The 12,091-nt window shown below is 51.6% G+C and overlaps 5 protein-coding genes across 5 annotated transcripts; 4 read left to right on the top strand and 1 right to left on the bottom strand.

Moving 5' to 3' along the window:
* Positions 1-31: 31 nt before the first annotated feature.
* Positions 32-559, top strand: J7T55_006943 (uncharacterized protein; the record flags this gene model as incomplete). Its single annotated transcript, XM_053135086.1, has 2 exons — positions 32-61; positions 245-559. The coding sequence occupies 2 exons, from the start codon at positions 32-34 to the stop codon at positions 557-559; spliced, it is 345 nt and encodes a 114-aa protein (XP_052987228.1).
* A 1,604-nt stretch (positions 560-2,163) lies between these two features.
* J7T55_006942 (uncharacterized protein) lies at positions 2,164-4,063 on the bottom strand (the record flags this gene model as incomplete). The annotated part of the gene is made up of 2 exons (XM_053135085.1): positions 2,164-3,887; positions 3,979-4,063. The coding sequence occupies 2 exons, from the start codon at positions 4,061-4,063 to the stop codon at positions 2,164-2,166; spliced, it is 1,809 nt and encodes a 602-aa protein (XP_052987227.1).
* Positions 4,064-5,656: 1,593 nt separating this feature from the next.
* Positions 5,657-7,657, top strand: J7T55_006941 (uncharacterized protein; the record flags this gene model as incomplete). The annotated part of the gene is made up of 4 exons (XM_053135084.1): positions 5,657-5,682; positions 5,766-5,986; positions 6,155-7,356; positions 7,481-7,657. 4 exons carry the CDS (start codon positions 5,657-5,659, stop codon positions 7,655-7,657), a joined length of 1,626 nt encoding a protein of 541 aa, XP_052987226.1.
* Positions 7,658-8,956: 1,299 nt separating this feature from the next.
* Positions 8,957-9,556, top strand: J7T55_006940 (uncharacterized protein; the record flags this gene model as incomplete). The annotated part of the gene is made up of 1 exon (XM_053135082.1): positions 8,957-9,556. The coding sequence occupies one exon, from the start codon at positions 8,957-8,959 to the stop codon at positions 9,554-9,556; it is 600 nt and encodes a 199-aa protein (XP_052987225.1).
* Positions 9,557-10,524: 968 nt separating this feature from the next.
* J7T55_006939 (uncharacterized protein) lies at positions 10,525-11,559 on the top strand (the record flags this gene model as incomplete). The annotated part of the gene is made up of 1 exon (XM_053135081.1): positions 10,525-11,559. One exon carries the CDS (start codon positions 10,525-10,527, stop codon positions 11,557-11,559), a length of 1,035 nt encoding a protein of 344 aa, XP_052987224.1.
* Between the last annotated feature and the right edge of the window lie 532 nt (positions 11,560-12,091).

Here is a 12,091-nt window from a genome sequence, read left to right as displayed (position 1 = left end):
GGAGTAGCCGATGACGAGGTGGTGGGGCAGGATGAGCAGCAGCAGCAGCAGCAGCAGCCAGGTACGCACGGAGGCAGGGGATCGTAGAGCTTCGTAGAGCTTGACGCGCCGCTCGGTGAGGAGACGCGCCGAGCCGGCGGCTTGTAGATAGGGCTGTTGAGGCTATCGTCGAGCCGAACGACGAGGAGCAGTTACGACGGGCGCACCGAGGGCCTTGAGGGCAAGCTGGTTCTGCACCCTGTAGCTGCTGGGCCCCGTTGATTGGCTGCTGCGAAGGGAGGAGCAGGGAGCTGTGGCAGGCGTCGCGGCGGGCGGCGGCGGCAGCGCAAGGCAGGGCAGCGGCCGCAGCTCGGATGGGAGGGGCGGCGAGGCTGCGGAGGGAGGGAGAGGACCAGGGCGTGAGTCGAGATCAGCCTTTCGAATGCATCTGCGGCAGGGTGTGAATGCGCTCGTCCAGACCGTTGTTGTGCTCGTGCTCGTGCTCGTGCTCGTGCTCGATGAAGTGCTCGTGTGGTCGTTGCTCGCCGCGAGAGGTGCCAGTCGGTCGACGGGGCTCTGAAGCTATCCCAGAGGCTCCAGGAGTCGGAGTATGTGGGGGTGGGATGTGTCGTGGTGTGGTGTCGTTTGTGGCTCGTGGCTTGTCTCTTCTGCCTCCAGCTTTTTGCTTACTTGCTTTCACGTCAGTCGACCTGGGGGTGTGGGCGCGGGCGTGAGTATGGGCATGGGGGCATGTGACAAGGGTCCAACGGGCAGCTCAGCTAAGGCGATCGGTGGTTTTTTTTTGGGGGGGCGCTTTACTCCGTTGATTGTGTTGGCAGACGACGGATGGGGGCGACAAAAGATGGGATGAGGAAAAGGAATGAGCAGGGAGAAGAGAGCAAGAGCACACACACACACAATAGAACAATCTTCTGCCTGTAGCAACAATATGTGCAAGCCACTCAGCACAAAACACATACACGTACGCATTGATTCACACACTCTCTGTGCACCTAGCAAATTGTGGCCAAGGTGTCTGTCTGCTGGTCCATCTCTCGAGGTCATTACTACTGTTATTAGGTCAATTAGTTGGAAGTTGGCAGAGGCCAGTCAAGTGGGAAAAAGCTGGGGCCTCCAATCCCCTCCAATCCCCCCAGTTCCAAGGCTAGTAGCCTGCCCTGATTGAAATTTGGCAGACGAGTGCCCAGAACGTGGTTCAATCTCCCGCCTTGAGTGCAAGTGCAGGTTTGCAGGTGCAGGTGCAGGTGCAGGTGGGCTAGTACCTACCTACAGTACCTACCTTCCCTGTCTGCCTCGTTATCTTATCCTTATCACCACGTGCATATGCCACATGTCACTGGGGTGTCCTGGCGAGGTACCTCAATACCTAGGTCTTGCCCCCCCAGACCCGGCATCCAGCACCATGTCCATGTATCTTGGACCTCCTTGGATTACTTGCGCTACCTCGTCTACATAGATACCTTTCGAACTTGGTAGGTACTGTATCGCGTCAACGCCGTCTCTACCTGCCAATTTTAAATCAACATGACGGTACACAAGTCTCGTCAAGTCTTGTCTCGTCTCTTTTTTGCCTGAATCACACGCCCTCCATCCAGTTGGTCCGTCATGCACTCGCATCACGCGCCCCGAAGCTGTCTCTGGTGGTTCTGCAAACCTTGGGCCGTGTCGCGTGCCCAAGGCTGCGTGATGCGTGATACGTGATGCGACTTTGGGCCAGGATAACGACAGCTACATGGCTACAGATTACGCCATCTTCACAGTACTAAAGCATGGCAGACCAGAGGCGAGCGAACATGCAAACGCGCTAGCTCATGCACCTGTAGCCGGGCTGCCTGCCTGCCTGCCTGCATGCACTATATTTCTCGACGTACTGGTAACCGCCTCCAGACCGTCGATTTGGATCATCGCGCGGTCCGGCTAGCCATAGTCTATACGAAAGTGAGTTGAGCAGCAGCTGCCCAGCTGGGCTGAGTGAGTGGCGCATACAACACGCACGCATTCGCTCGACGTACAGATTGCACAGCAGACACATATATCTACCGCATACCACATTTATCAGACAGCCAGAGATCCATACTGCTATCCTGCCTCTTGACACAGGCTACATTGAGGTTGCCATCTTCTGGCTTCGCAGCCTTTGACAGCGTCGCTGAACCTGTTCTCTCATGGCCGAGATAGGATCTTGTCCAGCACTGTCGCCAGTTTGCCCTCGCAGTCTTGGACCAGCTTGGGGCTCCTCCACGCAACAAACCGGTCCGGCCGCACCAGAACACATCCAGAGTCCTCCACGCCCCTCCTCTCGTACCACTCGCGGTTGATGTCCTGCCACTCTAGGCCAAACCCGATTCTGTACGTGTTGATCGGGATCCCCGTCTTTTGCGAGATCTTGCTGGCCGCTTTCTGCCAGCCCTCTCCCCCATAGCCCGTCAGCAGACAGAACGCCCCCTTTCCGGCCAGATCATGTGTGGAGATTGCCTTCCTCCTCACCGGCGTGTCCAGCCAGGCATGCGGGAGCCGCGAGCCCGGGTATGTTGACACATGAACATCCGAGATTCGATCGAATCCCTCTGGCAGGGCCCGAGGCCCTGGCTCGTCGTCGAGATACACGGCTGAGGACTCGTACCATTGGTTCATACACAGCCCGAGGCTCTTGCCCTCTCCCATCTTGGCCTCCAGGGCTTCGTGCAGCCTCTGCCGCTGGGCCTCTCCTGCGGGCGTCGCCTCGGTCAGAAGACTGTGGGCCCGCTCGCGCTCTTCCTGTGTGTCGGCCACCATCCCGAGCGCAGCCCAGACATTGAGGTGCTGGAGCAGACACCGGTTGGCCTCCCTGACGAGCTGCGCGCCCACTGGCTGCCGCTCTGCGTTGTACGACTGAAGGAGCTCAGGCCCGGCAAGGCCCTTCGCGACGTATGCGACCTTCCAGGCCAGGTTGTACCCATCCTGCACACAAGTGTTGCTTCCCAGGCCATAAGCTGGTGGGTGTCTGTGCGCCGCATCACCCAGCAGGAACACGTTCTCGTCAGGGGTGAAGCTGTCCGCCACCGTCTCCCTGACGACCCAAGGGTCAAGCCGCTCGACCTTGACAGGTATGTCTTTGGTCAGCGGGTTGTTGCCCAGCCCGATCGCTTCCCGGACCCATGCCACAAGCTCCGGGTCGTCTGGTCCGACGCCTTTGAACGGGTCCTGCTCGGCCGTAATTCCAGGCGAGAAGGAGACAACCATCCATTGGTGGAAGGGGCGGATCATTCGAATGATGGGTCCTCGGCCGAAGCGCGAATTTGCAGCTGGGTTGATGATGGTGTGTAGTTGCGCGTTGCGTTCTTCCATCAGGTGGGAAAGGTCCGCCTTGAACAAGACGTTGCAAGCGATGCCCTGTGAAGGTTGCGATGACAGTGTGGCATTCGCAGACCTTGCGATCTGGCTGCGGCCTCCGTCGGCACCAAAGAGGAACTTGGTACGTATACGATAAGTGTCGTTGCGAATAAGGTCATTCACCGTGCAAGTCCACTCTCCGCTCGCCGGGTCCTTCTCTGCCGAGACGAGCTCCGTCGAGAAGCGAGCTGGGAACCCGTGGTGCGTGGCATGTTTGACCAGGATTGGATCCAGATATGTCTGCGGGAGGTCAATCCACCTGGACGGCGTATGCTTCTTCACGTTCATTGCATTTTCAGGCACCCCCTCCCAGTGGTGTACTTTGCCTAATTCCTGGCCCAGGAGACTACGGGAGTACCGAAACGCTCCGATCAGCTCAGGTGGAAGGGAGAGTCTCATGGCATCATCTTCAATAGAGATGTCACGAAGACATTCCATAGTAAAGGGGTTCACGAGATGAGCCCTGGGCGTGTCTGCGGTACCGGCTGAGCCAGCTATCATCATCCCCTTCAGGCCTGCATGCTGTGTTAGCAGATTGAGCAGCTTGTTCGGAACCCCAAGAAAGAGAGGGGGAGGGTTGGGGTGATTCCGGATCTTTGAGCATACCATTCTGCCCAAGGAAAGATGCTAGAGCTGCCCCTGCTGGACCTGCTCCCACGACGAGGAATTCTGTCTTAACTTCAGATATCATCATAGCAGAACTTGGGGTTGGAAATGCGGCCACGGAGGAATTGAATGGGTACAAGTAATTCTCCTGCCAGGAGAGGAAGAGCCCAAATAACACGCAGATGTCAAGCAGGAGCCGAGTATTTATTTCCTTCCCTCTGCGCCTCGGCGAGCCTTACCCTTCAAGAAGCCTTGAATGTTCCAAGAATAACTCCATCAACACACTTGCGTTTCTTCCTTCGCGCGAGAGCCAATGCTAGCCAGCCATAGCCCACAAGTCGACTTGACAAGTGTGTCCACACAGGGCGTAGTGCCTAATGTCCCAACGAGGAACCAAATCCTTGCGCACCTCTGTCGCGCCCCCACAGCGATAGATGTGTGCAGATCGGCCTTCTCTACCTGGGCCAACATTAGCGCTGACAGACCACAGAAACCACCCCTTGTCACCATCAGCACTGGTCTCACTGACGCGTTCAGCTTCATACAGCCTGCAGCGCTGGCTGGCGCTCGCCGTTGTGCTGGTGGGGTAGGACGTGGAGTGCAGGCAAGTCGCCGTTCCATCTCTTCCGACCCGCGCGGTACGCTCCACTCTGGACAACCCCATCTGCTTGTGAAGATCCCGCTGCAGAGCTCGGGCGTGACCCGCGCAGCAGTGTAACATCGGCAAGCGTGTTAAAGCCTAAAGGGGGCCAATATTGCTTTTTGTAACCACATAGAATCAGCCTCCCCCTCCATTTACAGGTCATAGTAGCGGTCTGCCCGATGTCCGAGTGGGCCGGCTATCCTAGGTGGAGTGCTCTTGAACAATGTCTCTTCTATGTTACAAGGCGAGCCTCGAGCTTAACATGGGGTCGCTTCCGCGCGGCTCGCGCACAAGGGGCAGATGCCGCCGAGCGTTGTACTCTTGTTTCCATGACAAAGGTATGCTTACAGTTGCGGCTCGGATACTGCCGTCTGCCCCGGATGACAGACTACAGTGGTTCCAGTCTCAATCTCGTTGACCCACGATCCAAATACCATCCCGCCCGTCGACTAGGAGAAGGCTGTGGGGTCGTGCAGGGATTGTACAGTGGTGTCTACAGGTCGAGGTCTGAGACTGTCCAAGTTGTCCGAAAATACAGCAAGATGCACGCAGCTCGCACAGCCTGGTGTTGCGCTGTGCTCGAGTCGACACCCTTGGCTTGGTGTGCAGCCAAGTTCGGCAAGCTGGCAGCCTAACGAGGCTGTCACTCCTGTCTCCAAGGCCTGTGCTCGAACCACTCAATCTGCAGCTGAACCTCCAGTGTATTTTGGGAGCGCAGGGCAGTTCTCAATCCAGCGCATTGGTGCAAAAGTGCTGTATGCTAAACGTATTTGGCGTCGCCACGAGTAGGGTCGTGATCTCTTTGATACTCTCACGCAAGCGCTTCGCTCTGTTCATAGCGACACCTGGCTTGGGATGGAAGTGATGCCCTTGTATGGCTGCCTGAAGGGCTTGGTTGGATACATTATCCCTACGTATTCGTCGAGTTGTACAACATCCATGCATGCATGCACTTAGCCACGCTACGGCAGACTGTTGTAGCTATATTGGCATAAAAGCATAGAGCACTTAAATCGTATCACTCCGTATGGAAATATGGTGTCTGCATCCTCGGACGTTCTGTCAGTGTCTCTCGTCCGGAACTGAAACGCTTTCTTTGTCCTCATTCAATTTGGATACTTAGTCTGATCGTTTCTCGGCAAAGCTTGGTGAAGTTGCCTGACGACCGAGAGTCCTCCCCGCCGGCACTGATCCCAAGCCCAGCACTCCTCTCTTCTCTATTCTCTCTGTGGATCAATATCGAGAACATCCTAAGCCCTGACATGAGTCTGCCAGCGGAACTCCAGAGAAGTGATATCAAGGTATATTCCAAGCCGACAGAAGTGCCTTTTGTTGAGCCTCGGGACAGGCAATGGGTAGAAAGAGGTGGGCACGGTATTGTCAGTAAAGTAATCAGAAGAGACTCCGACAGTCAAGAAGTCTTTGCCTGTAAAGAATTGAAAACCCTGGTCAGTCCGAAAAATAAGCAACGCATACGACAAGAGATCGACTATCTCAGGCAATGCAACCATCGGAACATTCTTAAACTGGTAGAGGCATACTTTATCGGAGGCGAAGACAAGATTTTCTTGGTCACAACGCCTTTCGCTGAGGTGTCTTTGGAAATGTTCTTCGACCGTTTTGCGTGGTCAAAGATTAATTATTGGCCCAAATGCCCCTGGTACAAGTTTGGGCAAGTGGACCCCTGGCCAAGCATCATCAGGCAGTGTCTAGAGGGGCTTGAATACTTGCACACCAGGGAACCCCCAATCAGACACAAGGATATCAAACCAGCAAACATACTTCTCTGTGAAGAAACAGTCGACCCGTCAAATCCTATCGTCCGTCCCATCATCATAGACTTTGGAATCAGCAAGGGATACGAACCCGGTGGCTGGACAAACAACACCAAATCCACATACACACATGAGGCTCCGGAACAGAGTACTGAAGGGGGCTATGAGCCGACACTTGCGTCTGACATCTTCTCCCTTGGTTGCTGCTTCGCTGAGATGGAAAGCATTATCTATGGCGGTGCTCGCTCTATAGAGGACTTCAAGAAAATCGTTTTCGAACAATCCTGCCAATTCGCAAGACACCTGAAGGAGATCAACGAGTTTTTAAGGAAATACGAAGGACCTGTCTTTGACTATTTTGAGGTATCTCTATATCACGTGCTTCGGCCGCTGGTTGAAGATATGCTGGCGCACGATGGTCGTGACCGCCCTTCCGTTTCAGAGCTCCTGCAAAAGTTCCAGGACTGGGAGAACATGTGCGCAAGCACACTAGATGCTGCGAACAGAAGTTTAAGTGTTCGCTGGGTACATGATCTATTCGCAACGCAAGTAGTTGGCTTGATATCGACACGAGTACATGCGATACAGGAAGCGTGGGTCAACCCCGATGACGGCATCGATGGGGCACTCCGAAAAGCCCTCAACAATGTCCAAGTCGGAATGAATGATGCTATAATCAAGATATTGGGTGGGAGAGACAATTTCACAATGGATGGGTCTTTCTATGATCGAGGATGTCAGTGCCACTTGCACTCGCATTATCCGACGCTGGCCATAGGTGTGGGTTTGTCTCGATCTTTGGGGCGGCTCGAGGAAAGGACTCGAACTCTGATCAAAAGCTCCCATGGCTCAATACAGACTGTCATTCTGTTGGATCTGAGTCGGATTTATCGAGGGAGGCGGAATCTGGCCAAAGGACGTCGAGTCCATACCGGTGACACGGCACTTGCCACGCTTTCGGTATGGAGAGCTGCATTCCAAAACCACGACGGTAAAACAGTTGTTACCGCCCGTGAGGATGATAAAAAACTGGTATTTGCCCATCTATACCCCAAAGACAGGATACTTCCACTGATACCTATAGGCTTTTATGGACGGATGCGGTAACCATAATGAGTCGGTTTCGCTACAGCTCTTTTTCAAAGACATCATTTGCAAAGACGTTGCGGCCTCCCTTCAGGGCTCCGATCAAATCATGATTGAAATATCGTCTCAGGATCTTTGCGAGATACTTGAGTGGTCTCTGAAGGAATGGAAGTGAAAGGCTATGAACGAAGACTGAAGCTTGAAGCGCAGAAAAAAGAACAGAGGACTGGCGCAGCGATCTCAGCACTCCGCCGCATGCGATGAACATCAAATGCTCTCCATTGCCAACCTTGGTGAACGGCCATACTTTGTTACTTTTAAGTGGCTGAAGCTTGCTCAATGACAGTGTGTGAAGCCTCGATCTTATGCTGTTGGCTGGCGATTCCTGCTATCCTGCTCGATTTCTTATTTCCAAAGTCAATGATTGAGCATTGCCACAATTGTTACGGTAGACATCGGAGGTCTCTGTCTCGACTGGGTAGTTATACTTCAGAATTCTATGTTTCAAGAATAGTTCTATGCTTCTCTTGGCATCAAAAGGGACAGAAACGTTTTCCACACTTTACTTTCCTTTAGAACCTGCTGCTTTAATATTCAAAAAAGCACATTCTAAAGGTCTAAGAATACCTAGTACATAGAATTTCTGCTCTACGTTCTTAGTTTTGGAGGGCTGGATTCTGTATTTGCGTGCACTATGCGGTTGTTGTTGAACTGAACCCGCTACTCAATTGTGAATTGTGAACTGAACTAGAACGGAGCTGAGACCGCTTTTGCCGGAACAGCATTACTGCAACTATATATCAGTGTGCATAGATGTAATTGAGCCCTCACTTGATGAACGAATCGTTTGTTCCCAAATTTCTTGGTTCCGCATTTTGAGTCCCACCTCATGGCGAATCCTTACGCCAGTTGAGGCACAAGACAATTGCCACTAAAATTGACAGGGAACGGCACTCTTCATACTGTAGAGAAAACAAAGATACTAGGCTAAGGAAACGCCACTTCCACTTCAGAGGTCTGATGCAAGACTCAAGTAACACATTGCCCCGGCTTGTTGCGCTATCTGCGTTTGGTAACTTCCGTCAGTGAGCTTTCCTTGTCCGCACGTGCGGGTGCTGGCAGTCCAAGGGACCACGGCAAGACCGCCATCCCAAACTCTTGTCCGAATTTATGATTCCAAGCCGTGTCTTTGTGGAATTCGAATGACAATGCTGTTATGGGCATGTGGTGGACAAAGATATACGGGACAACGACAAAGACGATTGTGCGGGATTGTTATTTGGTGAATAATATCTCGTGTGCGTGCTCTATATAAACTCAAAACAACCCAGTTGAGACTATTAGGAAATGGCTTGGCTATCACCAATTGGACGACAAGAACAGAGAGAATTACTTGCATCCACATTCTACTCTACTTTTCTGTTACAGTCTTGAGGGTAAGATACATTTTCGGATATATTGTGTTGAAACCATCATGACTACTTTCGACGATTGGTATCAGCAGTACATCTACGAGACTGTGCTCAATGATGTCGATGGAAATATCACTCAATCTCTGAGTCCATCCAGTGAGTTTTTCCAGCTTGCCTTCAAACCCATACTACCGATGGAGGACCAATGCATTAACCCATCAATTCTTCAGCTGCCAGCGAACAGTGGTCTTCTCGAGGAACACAACATGCAGTCAGAAGAGGGGGGAGCTTCTTCATCCTCCCCATCATGTCTTGCCTCCTCCTCCACCTCCGCCTCTTCCCCTGATACTACAGAACCCATGAACACTAACATTGAGAACTCAGAAGCTTCCAATTTCTCTTCCCTCTGCTCCATTCCTTCTTCTTCATCCTCGACTCAGCGATCCTCAGTCATTACTCTTTCCCCGGAACTGAATGACGACATCTTCTACGTTGAGCAAATCATTCAAGGCTGGGGTCCAAAGGACAGTCGCCAATATCTCATCAAATGGGTAGGATGGGGTCCTGAGTACAACACATGGGAGCCAGCTCAGAACGTTTCGGAAGACCTCATTATGGAACTCGAAGAGCGACCTCGTCGCACACGTTGCCGGCAAGGGTAAAGGTAAGTTGAATAAGCTTCTCAAGAAGTTTTCCCAACCTAGACGCGTCTGCTATTAGGTGAATCGATTGGGATCGTCTCAATCTAGATTTAGGGTGGTACTGGCGGTGCAATTTGCTTTTAGGTGCCGCTATGTATCTACTCAGGTACTCCAATCAATAAACATTCATTTACATACATTTATTCAGAGATTATATATTGAAACAAGTTGAAATCTATGTGCTTATTACTAACTAGCGGTTATGTTTGCAATCTTTTTAAATCTGGGAGTTTCGGAATTCTGTGTACATTCAAATCAACGGACTTCCTCGTTAGACTTTCAATCTTTTTTACTGCCGATATGTTTTGAATAATGCCTCAATTACAATCATGTATCATTACTCGACAGTCCAAAGCCAGTGACGGTGCCGAATGATTCATGGAATGGGCTCTAGATGTGGCTGTTATTATTCAACCTAAGGCTCCAGCCAGAGAGATCTGAGTGGTGACAATGGTTATGGCGAGCTCTGGGGCACGATGCAAATGCTCACCTCAGAAGGCCAATGGAAGATAAATAGGCACTACTCATTTCAGGGACAATGTCTTGAGGAACTATCATTGGAAGAATAACAAATTATGTTGTTGCCTTGCGAATCTTGAATGTCACCTAAACAGACTTCTGCATGTGGGTATTATGGGGACAGTGATCAATATTATTGGAAGTACCATAACCACAAACTTGCCTTAGATGTGAACATTGCGTTCATATGTCTAAGGTGTTTCCTTTTTGACAAGTTGACAGCATCAATGATCCCATGCGCCTCAAATCAAAGACCATGTTTTACAGCCTGAGTGTTCTGCATGCCTTACTAGTAGTATAGCAGACTACAGTCTCATATAAAACACCCGTATTTGCAGCCAGCTATAACCACCAAGCATGCAATGTAACCAACCTCTTGTGTAAGTTCCTGGAATGCCCTCAACTTGATCATGGCGACACTGCAAAGATTCGATCACTTCCTCGAGCTCCCCCGCGAGTTGCAACTGCGTATCTGGGAGTTTTACCAGCTTGCGCAGCCGCACCATCGTCACTATTTCCGGAGCATGATTGTCTTGTCCGGCCGTCTCTATGCAGGCGCTGACCAATACACGAATCGGCCCATCTTGAACATCGCCACTGCAGACGATCCAAACCAGACCCGAGTTCCCAACGCGGCCGTTGCCCCCTGGACAAAGATTGAGCTTCCGACCAATAATCAGGACCAACATTGGGCTTCGCAGGATGACTTCCCCGCCGCAGCAACCTTCAGTCGCATTCAGACGCCCAAGAGCATGGCAAGCCCTGCCCATATCTACGTCAACTTCAGAAACGACACATTTTGTTTCGTAAACAATTCCACAGATGGCAATAGCAATGGAGGAAACAGGAACTTTCTCCAATACCTTCACGGCGCAACCAGCCTGTTTCCTTTCACGCCTGGACCCCCGTCCCGCAACATGTCGCACTGGTTTTCCCGCATCGAGAGCATTGCTCTCATCAACCTTTCCGCCGATCGAAACTTGAGTTTCTTCGACCGTCAAGTTCTGGGGACGCATCCAAGCCTCAGAAGAGTTACCATTGTAACTGTTGTAGGCCCTTTCCTCTGCATGCACTTCGATTTACCAACCGAACGGCGACCGGAATCTTCTAGTGCCATCGAACGAATTCCTTTAAAGACGTTTCTAGTGATGCGGGAAAGAGTGACAAGATCATGCATTTGCGATGAGCCGATGAAGTGTCTTGGTGGCCTGGAGCAGTTGAAACAGGAACTTGTCGACCTGTTTCGAAACCGAACAAACACTTTCCCTCGGGTTGATGTTGCTATCGAGGTGGAAGTGTACTGGACTCAAAGACCAGGCATTGACTCTTTGGTTGCAGGCACTCAGTCCTCCTTGGCCCACAGCCTCGAGCCATCAGCGCTTTTGGAATCCCATGATCATGTGGCTGGTGATCAGCAGGCTTCGCAAGGCCTGCCGGAAATCTGAAGCTGTCATCTTACTTCGTATTGAAAATAATGAAATTTTGATGAACAAGAAATTGGAAAACGGATGTCTGGGTGGCAGCTGTCCGGAAACTGAACGTGGTATTGCGGAAGTCAGATTCACGGGGGCTGATTGCGGGAGTGCGCCAGAATCTTGCCCACGAAGGGAATAGGTCACCAACACAGATTTCTCTCAACACTAGAGTAATGAACCAGATCTGGATGAACAGGTACTAAATCATGAGTCAGTTCTAGAACAGAGTCAACAGAACGTATTTGACTGCGTTGAGAATCAATCGTCCGAGTAGAAATCGCATTTGAAACCTATGTCATTACCAGATAGACTGCCGAGAAACCTACTGAATTACCCAAGAGCCCAGAAAAAGGCTGTTACATTTTGGGGCGCTGTCCTTCAAACTGGCAAGGCAATGGAGAAAGCGCCATGCCCGCTTGACCAGTTACAATTAGTCGACTCTGGAGGCGTTTGGGCCGCTTGACTTGCAGTTGCGATTTGAAAAATCCGAATAGGGGTACTT

The sequence above is a fragment of the Diaporthe amygdali genome (genome assembly GCF_026229845.1).
Source record: "Diaporthe amygdali strain CAA958 chromosome Unknown NODE_51_length_283962_cov_64_506962, whole genome shotgun sequence".
In the NCBI taxonomy this organism is placed as follows: Eukaryota; Fungi; Ascomycota; class Sordariomycetes; order Diaporthales; family Diaporthaceae; genus Diaporthe; species Diaporthe amygdali.
The sequence above is the reverse complement of the archived record's forward strand: the minus strand, read 5'-3'. Positions and strand labels throughout refer to the sequence as shown.